The 22,963-nt window shown below is 47.4% G+C and overlaps 1 protein-coding gene across 1 annotated transcript in view; it reads left to right on the top strand.

The window, feature by feature from the left end:
- adgrb2 (adhesion G protein-coupled receptor B2) overlaps positions 1 to 22,963 on the top strand; it is a 159,246-nt gene that overhangs the window by 8,760 nt on the left and 127,523 nt on the right. The window contains exon 2 of the mRNA XM_056583195.1: positions 21,791 to 22,697. Within this exon, the coding sequence (XP_056439170.1) occupies positions 21,791 to 22,697 (907 nt within the window). The remainder of the gene's footprint in view (positions 1 to 21,790; positions 22,698 to 22,963) is intronic.

The raw sequence follows: 22,963 nt of genomic DNA, 5'->3' as shown, positions 1-22,963 counted from the left end.
TCTTCTCTCTCTCTCTCTCTCTCTCTATCTCTCTCTCTCTCTCTCTCTCTCTCTCTCTCTCTCTCTCATATTAATTGATGTTTATAGCCCTTTCTCCCTTTCCCTCGTTCTCTTTCTAGGGTGTCTGGTGGTCGGCTCTCTCTGATTGGCTGGCAGGCTCATTTATTTTCTCTCTGCGCTGCGTGTGAAATGCTAAAATAGGAAGAAGGTTAAAGAGGGCCTCGGAGCAGGGGACATCAATAGCTTCCCTTAATTCTTAGAATCCACTCCCCGCTCTCACTCTGCTCTCTCTGTCTCTGTCTCTCTCCCTCACTCATCCTGTGTGAGCATGCGTTCACTCACACACATGAACACAAGCATGCACACACACACACACACGCACAAACACACACACACACACAATGACAAGGTTGAGGCTTTCTTCACTGAAAGTTCTGAATATTGTGTTAACCAAAGCCTCAGCGCAAAAACTATCTCGCTCTGGCTCTCTCTCGCTCTGGCTCTCTCTCTTTCGCTCTCTATGGCTCTCTCGTTCTCGCTCTCAGGGCTCTCTCGTTCATGCTCTCTCTCTCAAAAACTATCTCGCTCTGGCTCTCTCTCGCTCTGGCTCTCTCTCTCTCTCTCTCTCTCTCTCTCTCTGTGTCTCTGTCTCTGTCTCTGTCTCTGTCTCTCTCTCTCTCTCTCTCTCTCTCTCTCTCTCTCTCTCTCTCTCTCTTCCCCCCCCCCCCCTTGTATCACTCTGCCACCCTTTATCCCTCTATTTTGCTCCTCCCATTTGGATCAGTGACCTCTACCATTTTCCCATTCATCACCCTCCCCCTCCGTCCAGCCTCCTCTCTTCCTGTCTCTCTCTCTCAGCCTAAGTCTCTCCATCCATGCTCATAACACACAAACTGACCCCCAAAAAATGTGTTATTTTGCCGCCGCCAAAGAGAATACTCCTAATCAACTCATTCTGTCTCGGACTTAAAAGTGCTGCTTCCCGAGCCGCCACGTCTAATCTCTCCACCTCTGCTGCCGTTCATACTTATACACGTGTCCTGGCTCCTACCAAACACCACCTCCTCTTATCCTTTTTGTTCCTGACTCTCTCTCTTCGCCACCCCAACCCACCCCCCACCCTCAGCCCTGTCCCCCCTGGGAGAACCTCGGAAAGGTTTCACCTTTTTTCTTCCGCTATTAGATTTTTCCCCATTATTTCTGCTTAAGTGCAACTGACTCAGGGTGTGTTAAATAAGTCTGCCTGCCAGTTTCTACCTGCCTACCCCCCACCGCCCTCCCTCCCTCGCTCTGTCTTGTCGTGTGTTTTTGGGAGCAGCCCCCAGGTCACGCCTGCCTCTCACAGAGTGGAGACGTAAGAAGCCCCCCCTATCCCCCTTCCCCCCTTTCCCCGCCTTTCTATTCACCTTTCATCAAATTGTTCTTCTTCCCTGACCTTGCGGTGTTATTTTTTCCCTACTGTGTGCCTCCCTGTTGCTTGCTCAACTCCTCAATGCTTAAAAAAAAACATACATATATATATATATATAGATTTTTTATATCTAGATATTTAAGTAAAACTTCGACAGCGACCTGAAGTTCGGAGGAGGGCTCGTTTGAACTCCCAGAGGGGATTCTGGGAAGATGCATGCGCACCTGTCATTCACTCGTCCTCTCTCCCTCTCACAACTTTGGCTATGAATTATAAATACAACATTCCTCTTGCTTTATCCTTTCCTGGGCCAGGGGGAACACAGCTTTTTCTCCCGTTTGCATGCGTGTCCATGTGTGTGCCTGCGTGTTTGTGCGTACATGTGTGTATGTTTGTGTGTGTGCGTGAGTACGCCTCCGTACTGCAGGAATGGATAGAAATATTCATTGACATATGCATAGCCGCACACACAGGTAGACAGACACACAGGCACACAAACACACACAGAGGCACACACGCGCACAATCCCCTCTCTTGGGTTATTCATATAGTGTACATAGCAGCACTTGATACACAGTTGATTTGCAATCCCCTTGTTCTTCACCTTTTGTTTTCCGCTCCCATGGAATCTCTCTCTCTCTCGCTCTTGCTCTCTCTCTGCAACAAGGGGGTCTCTCTTTCATCCTCTGCCTGGCTTGAGGCCATGGAGTGGCATAGAGGTGAAAACTTTTATTTGCAAAGCTGTCGCCAAACTTCCCCTGTGCAGTGATGTCAGTTGGTCCAACTTCGCTCTTCGGTAGTCTTAGGAGGGCCAAGCAGCTTGAGCTTCTTTTGATTTAGTATCCCATCTTGTTTTGTCTTCCTCCCCACGATTTTTAATTTAAAGGGCATCATAATCCCTTCCTCTTGCTCGCTCTTTAAATTATCACTCCTGCTGCAGGAGGGAAAATATGTGTGCACTCACTTGCGCTTCTGGTGTGTGTGTGTGTGTGTGTGTGTGTGTGTGTGTGTGTGTGTGTGTGTGTGTGTGTGTGTGTGTGTGTGTGTGTGTGTGTGTGTGTGTGTGTGTGTGTGTGTGTGTGTGTGTGTGCGTTTTGTGTGCGTTTTGTGTGTGTGTGCGTTTTGTGTGTTTGTTTGTTGCCCTGGCGGCCTGTGCAGCCCTCTGGGGCATTTAAACAATGCGTGTGCTTACTGCGACTGGATGGCTGTGGTGTCTTCGGTGGAGTCTTGGCACTTACTTAATTGCCAATTATATGAAGGAAGACCACCCCCACCCCCTAACCAGCCCCCCTTACCCTGGTGAGCTGGCACAGTGTCTCAATTGTGAACACACACACACACACGCACACACACACACACACACGCGCGTGCACACACACAGGCACACAGGCTGCACATTTTCGAAAAGTATTACGTCCATTTGCACAAATTGTTGCACAGATAAAACAAAGGAAACACATGGATTGTCTTCTTTCAACCTGGCAAGTGTTTAATGATGACCCAAGGGCAACGTGTATTTTAGGGTTCTTAATGCTCCCATTCTTTTCGAAGGCCCGGTTTCCTTGGCTACATGTGCGAGTGTGTGTGTGTTTGTGTTTAACATGGCTGGTCATATGCTAAACAGCTCTTTGAAGGATGTTATCACGCCAACAGAGTGCTACGTCTCTATCCAGCGATGGAGGGAAAGGTCATAACTTTCGACTTGCTCTCGCCGCCGCCTCAGCGGTCGAATCAGGCGCCGCCTTCGACTCAGTGGCTTTCCAAAACAAATCACACAGCCCTCTGCCCATTACCGAGGGGCCCAATGGGAAGAGAGGGTTTGTGGAGCGCCCGCTCCAATGGGAGTGGATGTTGTTTGAAGGCCTGCCATTTCAATCAGGTTTGTTGTTTTGCTCTTGTTTTCTTTGGGGGTGGGGGTGTGGACCTGGAGAGGCGCCTCGCCAGGGGGAGCCGTGTGGTTCATCATCTTCCTAATTGGATTTGATTCCAACCCCCCCCCCCCCCCACACACACCCCTACCCCCCCCCTGTTTTCACATCCCAACCCTACTCAATTATGGGTCTCAGATAGGGAGAGAAAGGTGGATGGAGGAGTGGTGGAGGAAAGATGAGAGAGTGAACCTAATAATGGCTCCCAGATCGCCTTCTTTCTTCTACCCTTTGGTTTTCTCTCCTTTTTAGTGTTTTTTTGTATTTATTGTTGTATTCTTTTGATCCCCTGTTCAGAAACGATGAGAGCGGTGATGTGTGACAGACGTGTTCTCATTTGGGGGCCAAATGTATTTTTTGTTTGGCATGCGTATCGTACACGTGTCTGATCGCAATCCTCTGAAGATTTCTACGTGTGTGTGTGTGTGTGTGTGTATGTATACACATCCTACCTTGACTTGCATCCTAACTTGAATGTGTGTTTGTGTGTGTGTGCGTGTAAACATGCACCCTTACATCTCACACTGAGTGTGTGTGTGTGTGTGTGTGTGTGTGTGTGTGTGTGTGTGTGTGTGTGTGTGTGTGTGTGTGTGTGTGTGTGTGTGTGTGTGTGTGTGTGTGTGTGTGTGTGTGTGTGTGTGTGTGTGTGTGCACATCCCATGTTGAGTGTGTGCGTTCGTGTGGCAGAGTAATCGCGAGCAGAAATAGCTGCATTGATTACGACACAGGGCTGTTTCCGGAGTGGGAGAGTCCGGGAGACTGTTTGACTAGGGAAGAGAACGGGGGAGTCTAGAGTCTATTAGAGTGCTGCTCTCATGGACTGTTCAGAGGCTTCAGCAGTGGCTGGACTGCAGTCTGCTGGGACTGACCTTTCACCTCCCCCTATGCCCTTCTATTCCCTATCCGGAGTTAGGCGGCGGGCGAGACTTATATGGAGGGACAGATAGTGTGTGTGTGTGTGTGTGTGTGTGTGTGTGTGTGTGTGTGTGTGTGTGTGTGTGTGTGTGTGTGTGTGTGTGTGTGTGTGTGTGTGTGTGTGTGTGTGTGTGTGTGTGTGTGTGAGAGAGAGGAATCAGGAGAGAATTAGGGACACTGAAAGGGAGAGAGACAGATGGAGACAATAAAGGACAGAGAGAGGTGGCGATGGAGTGAATAAAGGAGGGAGAGATACTGAGAGAATAAGGGTGAGAGAGTGAGGGAGTGTTTGAAAGAGAGTGAGAGAGTGATGGCAACGAGAGAGATGAGGGGAGGCAGTGATCCCAAACCTCCCAGGTAGTTTGAAGGTCAAGATCTTTGCACATGGTGACATCGTTTAAGAGAAGGATGGGGGGGAGTGGGGAGGAATGTGTTTCACCTCCTCCTCTCAGCCTGTAGCCGATAATGGAGGTTGAGACGCCTGGGGGACGGCGACATGTCTTTCTACTTTGTTTTGACCGGTTGTACCGATTTGGCTACATATGGTTCGCTAATGCATTCTTTCAAACTGGGAATTCAGTTCTTTCTTTTTTCTTTTAATATAAGGGTGTCATTTCTTTCCCCTATTGAAATACGAAATGCTCAGAATAGGTTTACACATCCATTCTCACTAGCAGACGCTGTGTATTGGCAGCTTAATGGCTGCCACAATGTCGAGAGAGAGAGAGAGAGAGAGAGAGAGAGAGAGAGAGAGAGAGAGAGAGAGAGAGAGAGAGAGAGAGAGAGAGAGAGAGAGAGAGAGAGAGAGAGAGAGAGAGAGAGAGAGAGAGAGAGAGAGAGAGAGAGAGAGAGAGAGAGAGAGAGAGAGAGAGAGAGAGAGAGAGAGAGAGACGTTAAGCCTCCACGCCGTCATCGGTTTGACCTTTAGCGGCACCGGCTGATGTCCTTGGTAACAAGCGCCCTAGTTAGCAGTCCGGTGATGGCTGGCCATTAAGCGGGCGAACGCTCTGACAGCTGCACGCACTCCAGAGTACCTCCCCTCTTCAAACAATCGGGAGCACAACAGAGGCAAAGATTGATTTTGGTCCTCAGGGTGCAATTTGCAAGACAGGCATAAACATAGCCATTTTGATTGCAATTTTGTTGGCGTTTATAGTTGTTTTTACTCTTTTTTTTTCGGACAAATAAACAGAATAATGAATAAAACAGATGGGCCAATCCCAGAGCCATCACGCCACTGAATTGCCATGCAGTGAATCGGGGGGTCGTTATAGACCCGGTGAGCTGGGATTGATGGCACAATCTATCTGACAGACGAAGGGAAAAACAGTGCATTTACAGTTCATTCAATAGGAAAAAAATGCTATGATACACGATTGGGGATGGAGGATTGCGCACACACAGTCATGCCTGAGTGTCAATGTGTGGTGAAGTGCACTCATATGGAACCAATGAATCTTTCATTTTGGATCTGTCATTTCGATGCCCGATGCTTGGATGTGATCCACCAGTGAAAGGATGACGTCACGCTGCTGAGGATGCTACGTCAACCGTTTGCTCACTTTATATTGAGGATTGATTTTCACTCCAATGGGACGAAGGTGACGGTACTTTGGCGATCCAGGATTCTGACTGTGCAGTTATTTTGTGGGCATTCTTCGGAGAGTTGCAGAATGTATCAACATCATCATCCTGAGATGGATTCTTTTCTGTTTGGATAATCTTTTTTACTCAATATGACAAAATTATATATGGCAGCGTTCTTTTAACTAAGTAGCGTTGTCAACAATGTTTAACTAACCGATATAACCATAGACTTCTGACAGTGGAATTCCGACAACGTTGAGATCAACCGCAGTCTGCATTATGAACGGTGTGTCTTACTGCTGTTTATTTCGAAGTGAGGATGGAAATAACACACCGTACCAAGCTACCGAAACTAATATTGAGGGACTTATATTTAATAATTCAATAACGTCACACACACACACCCCTGGACCCATTGTGCACACATGCAGCAGATACCTGTTACGTTTGAATATGCTTGTGTTTGTGTGTGTTTGTGTGTGTATGTGTGTGTACATAGTTTCCATTGATCAGCAATGATCTCCTCTTTGTCCCACATTCCTATCCATTTCTCACCTCCACCTCAACACAAAATTCCACTTAGCACCCCTTCCTAACACACCCACACACACACACGCGCTCACACACACTCCGGTATATGCTGACTCAGGACAGACGGTGACCACGCTCGCAGACAAAAAGCTGACGGAGCCGGGATGTCAGGGACAGGGAAGTCATGTTGGGGGGGGGGGGGGGGGGGGGGGTGGATGGTGGCGGTGGAGGGGTGGTAGGATTGGGGTCGCTTGGGATCACTCTGGTGTCATGGAGTGCTTTTCAGTCCTGTAGGTTCTCCGTAGGTCATCGAGGTCCTGTAGCTGGGATGAAACGCCAAGATGCCTCTGAATTCATTCCTGGACACATCATGAGAGACATCCTTTTTCATCCAGTGCACCAGTGCAATGTCACCCCCCCCCTCCCCCCCCCCCCCCCCCCCCCCCCCCCCCCCCCCCCCCCCCCCCCCCCCCCCTTCCTCCACATTCCATCCTATAAATGGATTGTCATCCATCCTGTCCTTAGCCCAGGTGGAGGCGATTAATGAAAGCGAGCCCCCTCATTCGATGGCTCTGCAGAGAGAGAGCACACACACACACACGCACACACATGCACACACACACGCCCCTTGTTAGACCTCTCCCTATCTGGCCATTGTTTGACTGCTGGATTAGCCGCCTACTTTGACCAGCGTGTGGTATCGACGGGCTGCCCATCACAGGGAAACAGAGCCCCGTTAAAGCCGGAGAATGGAGGAGAATAGATTCTGGAGAGGAGAGAGGGGGATATTGATGGCGACCTGGCAACCAGTGGACTTCTGACAGGCTTTTTGGCTGCCGCCATGGTGCGTCTCCCTCTCCTAGGTGGTTATCTGAGGGGATGAATACTTCCGTGGATAAACTGATGATTTGTTGGCATTTGTGTGTGTTGACGACTAGTCTGTGTGTGTGTGCACGGAGCAATTTTCAAGGGAACCTAATAATGAATGTTCCCTTGGCGTTGGTGTGTGTGTGGCAGGTGATTTTCCTTCTTTAAATAAGCAAATGTTCCCTTGGCGTGTGTTTATAGATGTGGGTGCGCTGTTGGTTTGTGAGGTGCTCTGTGTTTCAAGTGTGTATATGCTTGTGTGTGGAGTGTAATTATTGTTTTGTGTAGGTATGTGTATGTATACGGTGTGATATATCAGTGCAGGACTTTGCGTCTCTCTTGCTTAGCATGCCAGCCTGTAGCCCGAGATAAAGGCATTGCCTTAAGGTGGGAGCGAGAGACTCAGAGAGAGTGAGAGATATAGATAGAGACAGAGACTAAGAGTTAGGGAGAGATTGCCCCCCCCCCCTTCTATATGTTTCCCTTAATCCCCCCCCCTCTACCCTCTTCTTGTTCCACTAACTCTCCTTGCGCCAATACCTCTCGCTCTCTCTCTCGCTCTCGCTCTCTCGCTCCCTCCATTTGCATCCCTGTTGCTTTCCGAAGCACGTGTCTTCCCCACGGCTTGCCACCTCCAAGACCTTCTATTTTTCAGCCTATTCTATCTCTGCTTTTCGCCGGCTTTATCTCCCTTCTTATACACTGTTTTCCCCTGTGTTTTCTTCCTCGCTGCGACCCCCAGCCCCCTATACCTCCCTTGTGATAATGCGCTTTATTTTCTCTGTATTTACGGCACCACATAAATACTTTATTCTGCCCATTCCTCTCTTGCGCTGTCAGTCGGTCCCTGTCTCTCTCTGTCAATCTCTCTGTCTGTCCACGCTCCCTCTCTCATCCATCCCTCCTTTATCTCTGTGTGTGTTGGACAGATCACCCCCCCCTTCAGTAGACAAATGGCTTCTTCTTATAAGTGTGTTTTATTGCTTCATTCTCCTATCCTGCAGATCGAATAAGCCTTGGTCTATATTCAAGTAATCCCATCGGCCCCTTATTCTGGTTCATGATAATATGATGATAAAACCAAACTGAGGCTTGAGAGAATACTTAAATAGCATCACTATTCTTATTTAATTTTTCTGCTCAAACTCCCTCCTTTGTGAAAATGTTTGTGTGTCTAATTAAAGTAACCAATGTGAAAACATATATTTGTTTTCAGCTTAAAGGGTAAGTAAACCACAAAGCTCTTTTTTTTAAGTTGAAAAGCATTAGCTTGTGGAACACATCTGCTATTTCTGGCTGAGAATGCTTTTTCATAGCGCTAAAGTTTTACTTTTGATAGTGTGAGGTAGGCTTTGACAATGTTTGATGCCCCCGGTTTTGCCTTCTATGAAAGCCAATGTATTTTTTTTCTTTCCTAAAACCTTAAGACTTCTTATGCCTCAGATCGCATTTTTTTGGCAGTTCTCCAGCTAAAACTGGGGCTTAGTTATCCTTTAACTTGACTTTTGTGGATTGTTTTTTTTTACCGCTATCACAAAACCGATTAATGTGGAAGGCTAGACTGGTGGCTGCCACTGTTGCCATGCGACTGGCTCAAACCAGTTTGAATACTGTTTCACTTGCTTAAACTGAAATACAGCACAGCCTTAACCCTCTGCAGGGGAAACAAATGCTAAGCCTGTGGCCATTAAAGTGAGACGTTGGGCGAAATGTATACATCCTGTGTCGTAGGACTCGTTTCCCCTCTTTACGTTTTTATTGTTTGGCCGTGAACAGAAAATGGAGATGTTGGTTACAACAATCAAATTCATCCCAGTCAAGTTATTAACAACAGAGCCATAAGTGAACATTCATTTCTATACAACCATGTTTATTATTCTGTCTTATTGTTTTGTCACATTTCATAAACACAAGTATATGAAACATCTTTGGTATAAAAAGGACATTTTTAACATAGTAGTGCTCCTTGCTGTCAGTGTTCGGCTCCATGGGGATTTATACACGTGTTTAATGTATAACTTGGCCTTCAGGACGCTTGCAAGGTTGTTGTGACGTTGGGAGGGAACATCCAGCCATGGTGTCCTTCAAACCCGTACGGGAGAAACGGGGGGGAAGAAGAGGACACGAACCGTTGCCTTCTCGACAGATTGGTCCATAGGTTTGGCTATAGTTTAATAAATAAGGATGTTACACTAATACAGGCCTTTCCACCACTGTATAGCTTCTCTACAGGTACAGTACATAGACAGGGACACACGCCCGCACGCCCACACGCTCGTGCTCACAGTGGACCCATGTGTCCTCCAGGATTGATGCGTCTTATCTTTAAGGGGGAAAGCTTCAACAGCAAGACTGGGCGGCGGTACATATAGGAGATGCATTGATGTCATCAGAACGGTAGGAAGGAACACGTTCTCAGGCTGAACGAAGGACAACACTGCTGTCAGCGGGGACGCGGTAGAGCGAAATGATGGGAAGCGGTCTTTGAGTTTATTTATTTATTTATTTACAAGCTAAAATTACATAAATAAGTGTTTTCAACCGCCTTTGACTGGAAGAAAATCTAAATATCCGACATATCTTTTGAATATTTAAATATGGCATGTTTTGATCCGTTATTCTACTGAGACAAGCGGCTCCATCGTCACATGGATTTCAGTTTGACTGATCATCCAAGTGTGTGTGCGTGTGTGTGTGTGTTTGTGTGTTGTGCATCACGTAGGTATGTGTTCAACCCGACTATCATTAACATTTGCATTTCAATAGGCTTTGCCTGATTGAACCCTGATGATAACATAAGCAAGCGGTTTTGGCAGAGCAATTTCCTGTGTCTGGGTCTTCCTTTTAAAAACAAACACCCCTACTTGATGTCTTTCTCTCATCTGCCTCCAAACACTGCCTTTGACTCCTCCACTCGTTTTCTGTCTCTATCCCTCTCTCTCTCCCTTGTGCGGTCTCTCTCTGGTTCATTATATCCCATTATTTTGTATCACTGCCTTTTCTACTACTCATTATTCATATGCATCATTATGATCTGCTATAATGCTGGATTCAACTTCTTTTTTTCCTCCTCACCCTTCTGTCTCTCTCTCTTCTATTTGCCACTCTGTCTCTCTCTCTCTCCCTTTCAGCTCCCATTGTCTCTCTGTCAATCTTGCCCTGCTGTTTGCCTTGTTCCTCCCTTCATCTGTGTGTGAGTTCTCTGTGGAGCTTCCCTCCTGTGTAGCGCAGGCAAGGTTCCCCCACATGGGGGGCCCTAATCAAGAGAAGAACTTCCTGTTATGACCGTCACGGTCGCTCTCCGTCTCTCGCTCTCTCTCCTCTCTCACTCTATGTCTCTGTCGTCTCTCTGTCTCGCACGTCCTCTCTGTCTCTCAAGTACACGTCACCGACGCATGCGCACATGCAAGTTCACACACACGCACACACTGTATAAAGGAACACACAAACACACACTGTCAAGTTTGAAGCTTTCTTCGCTGAAAGTTCTGATGCTGTAATGATACCAAAGCTTGGACATAATAACTTGAGCTAAGCTAGACTTTACCCCTGTTGGTATACTTACTGCCATGCTGTAGGATGGAAGATCGACATGCCTGTACACTCTCTTTCTCTCTCTCTGTCTCTCCGTCTGTCTATGTTTGCTTTCAGTGTCTCTCTCAGTCACTCTCTTTCTGTTGCTCTTGCTATCTCTCGCTCTGACACACACAGAGGTGCATTTACCCAATTACACTCAACAAGCAATCTTTCAGCACACTTACCATGAAGATAGCAGTCTAGAGGAGCTGGTGAAAGCTCATACGAGTCCTGAAAAATCGTTTCTTGTAATTGGCTACCTTGGTATGCATTCCATTGTTTGAGAGTGTGTATCTTTACAAATGTGTGTGTGTGTACATATCTTATACTTGTGTGTTGCAGGAATGTGTGTGTGTGTGTGTGTTAGCCTGGCTCCGCCCGCCTAATTACTTCCGCTCAATTTAAACTTCCCTTCAGTACTACGTCTGGGTCTGTGGAATGTTAGTGGGTTTTCTCCGTCCAAATTTTCTGCGTCCAATCAGCGAACAGAGGGAGTGGCTGAGAACAATGACGTTAAAGTCGGCTCTCGTTGACGGACATCTTCACACACGTTGATTGGTTTGTTTACAGCCTCCGTGCAACGTGATTCCTGGCCAAACGTTAGCGATCGGTTATGGCAGATCCAGAGTGGCACTTGACTTGGCAGATCCAATAAAATCCAAGTTTTAAACTTCAACAGACACCCGCCTTCAAGTGAGTTAAAGTTTGTAAATTGAGTAGGTCCAGACTCTGTGCAAATGAAATGAAGTACGAGAGTCTGGTAGCACCAGGCTCTGTGTGTGTGTGTGTGTGTGTGTGTGTGTGTGTGTGTGTGTGTGTGTGTGTGTGTGTGTGTGTGTGTGTGTGTGTGTGTGTGTGTGTGTGTGTGTGTGTGTGTGTGTGTGTGTGTGTGTAAATATGTGTTTGTAGTTGTGTTGTAGTTGGGTCTGCTTGAGCTGCTCCCCCCGCGACCCGACCCCGGATAAGCGGATGAAGATGAGATGAGTTGTGTTTATATGAATGCATTCTTGTGTGTGTGTGTCTGATTGTATATGTGTGTTTGCATGCACGTGTGTTTGGTTTTGCATAAATGTATGTGTCTGTGTGTATGATGTTCATTATTCCCCAGTCCTAGCCCCCCCAATGACCCCCCCAACCCCACCCAGCATTGTCATCCCCCCCTCCCCACCCCCCTCCTCCTGTCTTATCCAAGTGTCATTTTCCTTGATCTTCATCATAGTTATGTTCTCCCCCTTCACCGGTTCCCAGGGAGGCCCCCTGGGCTTCGGCTTACCTTTCACTCTGCCTCTGGTCGCCCCTGGGTCTTGTATCCTCCTATACATACCTCCCTCCTTCGCTAACCAGCCCCCATTTCTGTCTCCTCCCATTGGCTTTCCTCTCTTCGAGTGTTTCTCCTTGCTGCTTTGATCCCGCCCCCCTCCTTTCCTTCGGTTCATCCCTCTTTCCCTCTCTCTTGGCCTCTGTCTCAGTCGGTTTTCCGCATCTCTGTTTCTCTCTCTCTCTCCCTCTCCTTCTCCCTCTCTCAGTCTTCCTTTCCTTCTATCTCTCCCTCCCTCTACCTCTTGGTCTCTGGCTCTGTTTGTCTTGGCAACTCTGTTTCTGTCTCTCCTTCCCCATCTCCCTCTCTCCTTCTTCCTTCCGTTCTCTCTCCCTCTCGCTCTTGGTCTCTGTCTCATTGTTCATTCGGTCTCTGTGTCTCTGTTTCTCCCTCTCTTTCTGTCTCTCTGTCTCTCTCTCTCTGTGACCTGATGGTTCTCACTTCCTTGTGATGGGGCAGAACAGGACAAGAGACAAGGGGAGAGAGGCAGAAAGAGCGAGAGGAGTGTAGGAAGGGAGGGGAGGACCTAAAATATCCCAGATGTCCATTGTGGTAAAATGCACGTGGATGGACTGGAGGAAATAAATGGAAGGCCTTATATCGAACAGGATCTTTGTGATGCATGCCTAGGCAGATAGGAATACACATGAGAATACTGTGGAATAATAATAATGATGCATTTAAATAAAAGGACAGCAGAAGGGAGATGACATGACAGCTGCTATAGGCGCTAACCTTGCAGCCATGCTATATATAATTAATGATTGAGATGCAAACCACCTTGGTAGGATACAATATAATGGGTTATTACTATTTATTTCATTTGAATCATTCATTTTAGTTCCACACGAGGGTGGGTAAGGCCGTAAAGGCCATGGTGGTCTCATTTTATAGAACTTTCAAGGTATCAACAGATTGCATACCAATGCATGGAAACACACACACACACGCGCAAACACAAAAGTGCCCACACAAGGTCACACACGGGGACACATTCCCATACACATACCCGGCTTACACACAGACGGTTGCTCTTTCAAAGGTCATATCTGCTTTGTATTCACGGTGACCCATCCCTCCATCCCCTCCACATGCACACACACACACACACACACACACCAACACCCACAGTCTCTCTCCAGGGCCCATTTGGCCCAGATGACAGGTCCTTCACTGTGACATTCAACCTTTGACCCTTAAGGACCACCAGCGTGAGCTTAGACACGTGTCACACTGAGCAAGGGTTCACGGGGGGTCAGTGTAGGGGGCTGGGGGGTGGGGGGCATGACAGATGCTCATAGTGGGAAGCAGAGAAACCCACCGGGGAAGGGAGGGGGGGGAGCTGTATATACCTGCACACTGGCTGACTCTGTGTCGAACACATCCACCTACAAGACCCCAGCTGGTGACCTTCCACTGGGGGGGGTGGGGGGGGGGGGGGGGGGTGTGTGTGTGTGTGTGTGTGTGTGTGTGTGTGTGTGTGTGACTCTACCAAGAGCACACATAGCTCTGAAGTCAGGATGGTTGTTGACTGTTATAGCTTGAGGAACATGAAGACACCGGCCCACACAGACAGACGCATGCATGCTCACACCTAGGCCCACACAAAAGTCAGTCAGTCAGTCAGTCAGGCACGTACACACACACACACACACACACACACACACACACACACACACAATGAAACATGGGCCCACACACACATATCCATCTATCATCCAGGACTGTACTGCATATACCTGCTTCGTCAGCATCCTCATCCCATTTCCTTCTGGGCCATGAATCCTGAGCTTTATATACAGTGAAAGGAAATCAAAAGCAAAGGAGGAGAGAGAGAGAGAGAGAGAGAGAGAGAGAGAGAGAGAGAGAGAGAGAGAGAGAGAGAGAGAGAGAGAGAGAGAGAGAGAGAGAGAGAGAGAGAGAGAGAGAGAGAGAGAGAGAGAGAGAGAGAGATGCAAACCTTTTAACATGAGAGAAGAACAGGGAGAATCTGCTGTATATACCATGCAGTGCTGGTGGGAGGGATCCAATAAGAGAGGAGAGAGAATGAGAGAGAGGTATTTCAGGGAAGGAACGAGGGAATTCCCTACTGGATCTGTATCAAATTCATGCATGCACATCCACACGCAAACTGACGTGTGAATATGTGCATGCACACCTATACGCATGCAGAAAGAGGATCAAAGTAAAATACACACTTGTGTACCTCTGAAATCAGACATTTCTCATGACTAGACACCCTTTTGTTGCCTGTGTGTGAAGTATATTCTACGTGGTGAACTTCTAAAAATGGATTGTATAAAGATATTACTTATCCTGTCACATAATATATATTCCTTGACAATAGCACGTTCAAGAGCATAATTCTCTAACAATGCACGTGTGGGCGCACACACACCTGCACTCATGTGCAAACACTTACAAGCGCACACACACGCATTCGACAAGCACACACGCATTGAAGCACATACACACTCACCCCACACTCGCACACACACGCACACACACATTCACAAGCACACATGCACATTCATAAGCACACACGCACACAAGCACATACCCACTCATCTCACACTCTAACACACACACACACACACACACAATTCTACATTTTTCTTGGTCTGGTCACGTCACCTCATATTTTCCACTTAATTCGGCTCTGTCAACAGATGGTGACATTTCAGCTCTCGTCTTGGCGTGACGACAGGGTATAAAGGTGTGAAGGGTTTTAAGGACATATTGGAGCTCCTGTGAGCCACAATACCGTCATACAAAGTCTGCGTCAAAACGGCTTCAGTTATTTTTCGTTAGTTGAATATCTGTTCAACTAGCCGTAATGCGTTTTGATGGAATTAATCATAATTTATTTTGACTTGACTTTGACTTTTTTTGTAGAATCATATTTGGCTCGTCACATGCTTTCCTCAACCACCATATGTTTCCTTCTCATTGAAATTTCGAGTTTAATGGATGCAAACCAATTGTTAACCGTCCTGCATTGTCTTAGTTCAGCTGCCAGTGGTCATTTTGTTTGAATAATGAGATACCATGAAATGTTGAAATGTCTTTAACATTCACAAAACATGGCAACTGTAAATATATATCCTAAAAGAACATATGGAGAAGAACATGTATTGAAAAAGCGATTTTTTGCCAGAATAACTGGCAAAAAATAGGCTGATTACTTAAATCGGGAAAATGCGTATATGAAGTCATTATTGTTGTAATTATTTAAGCTGATTAAAAAGAAAAAATCTAATTTGACTCCAAAATCATAAATCCACTACACACGAATGCATTCGGTTAAAAAAAAATTCTATGCTAAATATCCCTTGAATTCTTTGTCCCATTAATTTTTCTCATTTTAATGCTCCCATCAACATGTTTTTTTATTGATAACAACATTGGCATATACTGATCAAACCAGGACGGTACAAAAAAAAAGCCTATAATGAAATAAAACGATGAAAATACAATATTAATCTATTAAACAAATAAGGGGTTTGAAAGTCCCTGGTTGACCGACTGCAATATAAGGCTTATACATCAAAATGCATGATGGGATGTGGTGGGCGATACTCCACATATTGAGAGGGCTCGAGAGTTGTAGTACTGTAAAATCCTAAAACAACGTAATTATATTGTAACCTAGGTAAATTAATACTACGTTAAGCAATGTCTCGCATGAGACATTGCTTAACGTAGTATTAATTGGCACTTCCAAACTCAACAATGTCTCCCCACATAATGACCAATCATTTCACGATTATTGACTAAACAATGTCCATCAAAACAATCTTACCAACAACTAACATCCAATGCTCCCATGCTTTGATAATGGAGTGAGTCATTTTGATGGGATGTCGTGCTGCACGGGCTCTTTTGGATGATGAATGGGCTGCATCTGGCTGAGCATGTTTTGACATGACGAATATACCGCATCATCAGCCACATGATGGCTGGGCTCTTTGTCCCTCCTTTTTTCTCTCTTTGTCTGCATCACCAGAAGTGTAAAAGAGCTACAGGTGTGTGTGTGTGTGTGGGTGTGGGTGTGGGTGTGGGTGTGTGGGTGGGTGGGTGGGTGGAGTACATTGGTTGAGGAAGATTTCATTATGACAGGACTTCTAAAGCTATCTATAAAGTACGGAGGGTGAATGAGTGTGTGTGTGTGTCTGTCTGTGTGTCACATGCACACGCCCACACACGAATGCGTGTACACACACACCAACCACTACCCTGCTGTGCTGCTCTAGCAGTGATCGGTTCCCAACAACTGATTCACTGTGAATCTGCATACAATTAATTGTATCTGTGTTCTTTACCCTCCTCTGTCCGGTCCTTCACTCCATCAGCTCTCTCATGCGTCCAAACAATCTCATGTCTCTCCCTCTCTCAAGTTTCCCTTCAAAGGTTGCAATATGAACGTGGTACATCTGACACGCTGGGCCTTATAACAGCATGCTGTTCATTTTATTGGGGATGTTGTTCATTCAGGCCCTTTGTTCTCAATCCATCTCTGCTTGTTACGTGTCTTTTGACACACAAACCCACACATATTTTGTGCGTGTATGTGTGTTTGTGCGCATGTCTGTGTATGACTGAGAAAGTTAGTGTGTGTGTGTGTGTGTGTGTGTGTGTGTGTGTGTGTGTGTGTGTGCGTGTGCGTGTGTGTGTGTGTGTGTGTGTGTGTGTGTGTTCTCGAGTTAGACTGTGTGTGTGTGCGTGCCGCTCCCTGCCCCCCCAGCATGGGGCCAGCCCAGCAGGCCTGTGATTTGAGCTGAGCTGTTATCTGATGCCGGAGAGACACGCTGAGCGGAGCTAACTTGAAGCCCCCGGCTCCAACTTCTTGATCAAAAGGTCAATCAGCCGCCTGGTTCCCAAACCCGGCATTACGCTCAATCAGTGATCAATCAACATTAGTGGTTTATGTCTCAGATCCAAACAGGAAAGTTGAGGTGGCGAAGAGAGAAGTGTTGGACACGTTGGATGGACGGATTTGGTCTTGATTACGTTTGTAAGGGAGGAAGAGAGGCTCGGAGATGAGAGGAGTTGACTGCTGCAACATGCTGTGCAAGCCAGGGAGATATTGAAGACGTGATGATCAATAGTTCAGAAACACATGCCGAGTACTTTCAATTATTGATCCTATCGGGCCAACTTTTAGAAATAGTTTGAGTGTGTGTGCGTTTGTGGTGTGTGTGTGTGTGTGTGTGTGTGTGTGTGTTTATGCATATGTGCTAATGAGTGCATGTGTTTGATAGCATATGTGAATGTCTTTTTTTGCCTTGTGTGAACGTTTGCATGTGTGTAATATGTATGAACGTGTGCGTGGCTGTGGCGTGTGTGAGCATGAGTGTGTTAGTGTGTGTGTGTGTGTGTGCGCACATTTGAGAGTGCGCACATGTCAGGGCAAGAAGACGACGCGCAGCGAGGGGGATACATACTTCTTGCTATCCTTCATGATGATGGCGTTGTCAAGTTAGAAGGCAGGAAGAGGAGGCAGGGCAGCTAATAAATATGTATGGCTGCCCACATTAAAGCTGTGGCTGCCTCAAAATGAAGTGGCAGCGAACGGGCTCATGAAGACAGCACTTTAGGGCCTACCCGGCTGACGACCGCGGGCTTATGCATATTCATTGTCCATTGTCCCAAAAACAATTTGCTTAATGCTTTTGACTTCTCCTCATCCGTTTAATATTCTCCATCCCTTTTGCCTATGCATGGATACCTCTTATGCTTGATTTGCATATAGTGATTACAATAGTAGGTCAGAGAAAAAATCATTGTAATATTTAAGTTAGGCGACAAAAAGTAAAAATGTGCATTCATATATCAGTCACAAGAAAGATGTGTTGGTTCCAATGGACGATGCGGCTAGGGTTCACTTGACAAGTTTGGATTCTCAGTGGGAACGGAGTGGAATAATTGTTGTCACCCATGGCAGGGTTGAGGGCGGCGGTGGAGTTGATTCTACGCTGCGCATTGCACACTCACAGGCGCAATCCCCTCCCCCCCATTTATTTGGCCATTCAGAGTGATGTCCTTGAGCGTATTCCGCAATATGCTACATTAGCTTAGCTGAACCCGCCACTGCTCTGCACATTTGTCAAAATTGTCGAGAGAGGGAGATGGAGAGAGATGGAGAGAGATGGAGAGAGAGAGAGCCAAGAGGACCCCCTTGTCATCACACATTCAATGTAAAACACAAAATATAAACATTCTTGGGCGCATTCCAGCATCCCAGTCGAAACTCATCGTCGAGCTGTGAACATCAACGACGTACAAACCATCAGAAGAGAGAGCAGGAAGAGGAGGGGAAGGATATATATATAAAAAAAGTTCAGCACAGCTCAGGGGGACCGCTGTTGCCATGGTTACGTCTCACTTTTACTCGCCGCTGTTCACTGTAAGTAAACATCGCCTGGCGAGCGATGGAAGTCGCATAGTCCCCGTGTTTGGCAATGTCTGAGCCTGTTTGTGTGTGCGCCGTTGTAGCGTGTGTTGTGTTATTGCTTCGCCGTGGCTGCCGTTGCCTACAGTGCGGGTAAGGCCGTGCATGTATGATGATGAAAAGCGGCAACCCTTTTAGTGTGTGGACACACAAATCAAACTGGTCGGTGAACCACTGGTCATATGTATTTTGACACTGCAATCAATACATTTTCTGAAATGTACAGAATTCTGTGAGCTCTCTCCTAGTCATCTTCCCTATCGTGGTTGTTGTGTTCTTATTCTGATCGGCCTATCGTGGCATATCGGGCACTTTCCCTTCAAGCCTTAGAGGCTGTTGAAGCCTTTGTGAGCTTTTTTTTTTTTTTTACAATGTATGCCTTTAATTATACATTATCATCATCATCTTCCTCACCACATCTTCGTCGTCGACTTCTATTATCGTCTCGCCGCCAGTCCTTCCTTCTGCACATCGCAGAGGGCCATTAACGATTTACATAAGACGCACCACTAAGTACCATGGGGTCAGATTCTGAACATATGCCTCCATTAACTTACATCTCTTGATGCACACCGGGCACTGGACACTTCCACATTCGTGCATTCTAAGGTGAAGTCCCAATCATCGGAAAACTGAGAGACAAAGCGGTTGTGTTCTTTCGCTGTGCACACCAATGCCATTGCCCCTGCCTTACAACAGCCCCTACCTAACACCCTGAGGATTGGCTTTTGGAATAGACATGGGTACGTCAGTATGTACAACTCCCTAGGAAACAACGCCGTCCGGCTAGACGCGGCCGACGCTGCTGATTAAAAGGTGCTCAGACAAAACATATCAGTAAATATTTGGCCGTGAAAGGCGCCGTGATTCATAACATCTGTTAGCATCGCGACGAACCATCTATTTATCAATTGGTGCTACCTCAAATCGAATAAATATAGCATACAAAATGACGAATATGTAGTATTTGTTTTTATCATATCCAATAAACCAGATTCATTTTGCCTGCATAACATTTAGAGATGAGAGGAATTCAATCTAGATGGTTCTTCTATGCACCAAGCATTCTTCGATGCTTATGGAGATTCTCTGAGTATTATTTTTGTAAATAGACTATCAGATATAACACATGCCCTTAAGCCAAAGAAAATGCATCTTACATTTTAAGTTAACCTTCTAGATACAGCCCCATTGATTTGTTGTGCAGAGTTACCTTCTGCCTTATTCTGGATGTCTAAGCCCACCTATACCGTGTGAGGTGTCCTTGGCTTGGGCGTTGACGTGAAGTGCGGGTGGTTCGGTGCACTGCTGCTGCTGCGGCTCTCAGTAAAGGCTCTGCATCTCATAGAGTGAGCAGGACAAGCCCTGGGTGGGCAATGCTGCTGGGATCACTGTGTGTGTGCGAGAAAAACATAGAATGTGTGTGTATATTTATGAAATGTGAGTCTACGTGTGCGTGTGTGCGCCTGCGTGTGGTGTGTGCACAAGTGTGAGTGTGTAAGAGCAAGTGTGAGTGTGCGTGAGTGTGTAAGAGCAAGTGTGAGTGTGCGTGAGTGTGTAAGAGCAAGAGCAAGTGTGAGTGTGCGTGAGTGTGTAAGAGCAAGTGTGAGTGAGTGTGTAAGAGCAAGTTTGAGTGTGTGTGTGTGAGTGTCTAAGAGCAAGTGTGAGTGTGTGTAAGACCGAGCGGGAGTGTGTGTGTGTAAGACCGAGCAGGATTGTGTGTGTGTGTGTGTGTGTGTGTGTGTGTGTGTGTGTGTGTGTGTGTGTGTGTGTGTGTGTGTGTGTGTGTGTGTGTGTGTGTAAGAGCGAGGGTGTGTGTGTGTGTAAGAGCGAGGGTGTGTGTGTGTGTGTAAGAGCGAGGGTGTGTGTGTGTGTGTCTGCGAGTGTGTGTAAGAGTGAATAGTGTGTGTGTGCTTGCCTGTGGGAACCTGTGCGTGTTGGACCATGCCTGCTCCATGTTCACTTGTAATGGAAAACCCCACAGTAGGTTGGAGAATACCATTTCCTTTTTCTTCTCCTCCTGAATCATTCCACCTCCGGATCCAGAACATTACGAGCCAAGTGATCCTGGTCCATGAACCTGCGGCTATCTCCAAAAAATACACAACTGCATAGTTTCATAGAGGCCGCTGTCCCCGCCACTCTGATTAATGTGGGTGCGCTGGAGGTAATAGCGTGCATTGCGTGGCACTCTGATCTTTCAGAGAGGCAGATCCTTGTGTGTCTTAGGGTCGTGTGTGTGTGTTACGTGCGTGTGCTTGAGGCATGTGTGTGGGTTTTTGGAAAGCTCAGCAATACATGAAAAATGACATCCATTTCTTTCTTTTAATCAAAAGGTTATAATATAGGGGATTGTTGGAACAATGTCGAATCAAATGCTCTCTTTTGTGTGTTTGTTTGTGTGTGTGTAAGTATGCATGTGTGTGTGTGTAGGTCAGCACGTGCATGTGTGTTTGTGTGTTGGTGGGTCTGCACTTTTGAGTGTGTGTGTGTGAGCATATCCAGTCTGTTGGCAGACCCTTGCTGTGCCCATGATGGTAATGGTTTGTCATAGCCCGTAGGGAGATGCTGAGTGGTAGCTGGTATATGTGTGTATGTTTGTGTGTTTGTAATATTATGCATCGATATCGCGTGTGCTTGGTCTTGAGGGTGGGTTGTTGCAATTGTGTTAACGGGCCAAATTGAGTTTGGTAGGCGTGAAGGACAAGTTTGTGTGTTTTCGCTGTGTGTGTGTGTTTGTCTGTGTGCAAAACAGTCCAAAAGACGGATCCCTCTACAACCGTGTCATCTGCTCTTTTAATCGAGCCTTGCAGGGATGTGTTTTCTGTGTGAACATATGTTTACATTTGTGCATGTTAGTTTGTGCTCTGGTGATTGACCTTCAGCAGACGGAGGGTCACAATAAACAAGGTCATATATGATCCGAAGCGAAACAGCAATCAAACCGCAGGAAGCTGTTTCTGTTGCCAGCATTCTTTTATCTTCTCATCTTAAATAGCCCACCTTCGTTATTCCACTGGGAATACTTTTATTTTTTTTTGTTTTTGTATCCTTCTTGGAATTACTGTTTTTGTGTATTGCCTTTGAAGTGGATGGTATTCCCTGATGTTTAATGTGTCTAATGATGCCTGTCACTCAACTTTCTCCCCTCTCTCTCTCTCTCTCTCTCTCTCTCCCTCTCTCTCTCCCTCTCTCCCTTCCTGCAGGCTGAATGTCATAGGATGAACACTGCTGGTGGGGTGTGTCTGTCTGTGCTGTCCTCCTTCCTGGCCGTGGCCGGGGCCCTGGCTGCCGCCTCCGCCCTAGCCCTCGTCCGCCTCTCTGCCCTGGCCGCGGCCACCTCCGGGGCGGCCGCCGGCTCCCCCAGCGCCGGGGCAGAGGGGCCCCTCTCCCCCGCCGCCATCTCCTCGCCATGCTCCAGCCTGGTGGCGGGCGTGCTCTACGGCTCCTTCTCCCTGCGGGAGCTCTTCCCCTCCAGGCTGCCCGGCTGCTCCTGGTCCCTGGAGAACCCTGACCCCACCAAGTACTCCCTGTACCTGCGCTTCACCCGCCACCCCTCCATCTGCCAGACACACTCCCCCATGCTGCTGTCCCTGGACCACCACCTGGCCAACCAGAGCTGCCCGCTGCGGCTGCACTCGGACCCCCCTAAGGACCAGGAGGTGGTGGACCTCTGCGGGGGGCGGCCGGCCGCAGACGAGCCCCACGCCTTCCTGCAGTTCGACAAGAACTTTGTGCAGCTGTGTCTGACGCGGCGGCCCTCGCCCGACGCGCCGCCCCTCGCCAAGGAGACGCTGGAGCTGCGGCTGGTGGAGGTGCTGCTCATCAACAACGAGAACTCCAGCCAGTTCACCTGTGGCGTGCTGTGCCGCTGGTTCGAGGAGTGCCTGCGCGGCGGTCGCCACGGCGACGGCGACGGCGGGGACGGCTGCGGCATGACGCAGACGGGCTGCATCTGTCCCAACCACAACATCGCGCCACCGGCGGTCCCGTTGCCACCGGCGACGCCGCACGCGGCCGGCGGCAACGGCTCGCTGGCGCCCGAGGACTGCTGCGTTACCGAGCTGCACTCCAACGACGCCATCGCCATAGCGCCCCGGGACGTCAGACAAGGTAAGGCTCCTCTTGTTCTCGGTTCGTTCGGCGTCGTGGTCGGATCGCTGCTTTTCTTTTGTTCCGCTAGAACTTTTTTATTTCTGTCACAGTGTAAGTAATTATACACCGTTTCTGTGACAATAAGCATTTCCACTGCACCTTGTTATTGCTGATTGCTTTAAGGTACCAAATAAATCATCCAGCAAGAGAAATGAGGCAACCATGACACCGAAAATGTATGTCTTATTAATGATCGACAGCTGTTTGAAATTCTTTGTATTCTC

The sequence above is a fragment of the Gadus chalcogrammus genome, chromosome 22 (assembly GCF_026213295.1).
Source record: "Gadus chalcogrammus isolate NIFS_2021 chromosome 22, NIFS_Gcha_1.0, whole genome shotgun sequence".
NCBI lineage: Eukaryota > Metazoa > Chordata > Actinopteri > Gadiformes > Gadidae > Gadus > Gadus chalcogrammus.
The sequence above is the reverse complement of the archived record's forward strand: the minus strand, read 5'-3'. Positions and strand labels throughout refer to the sequence as shown.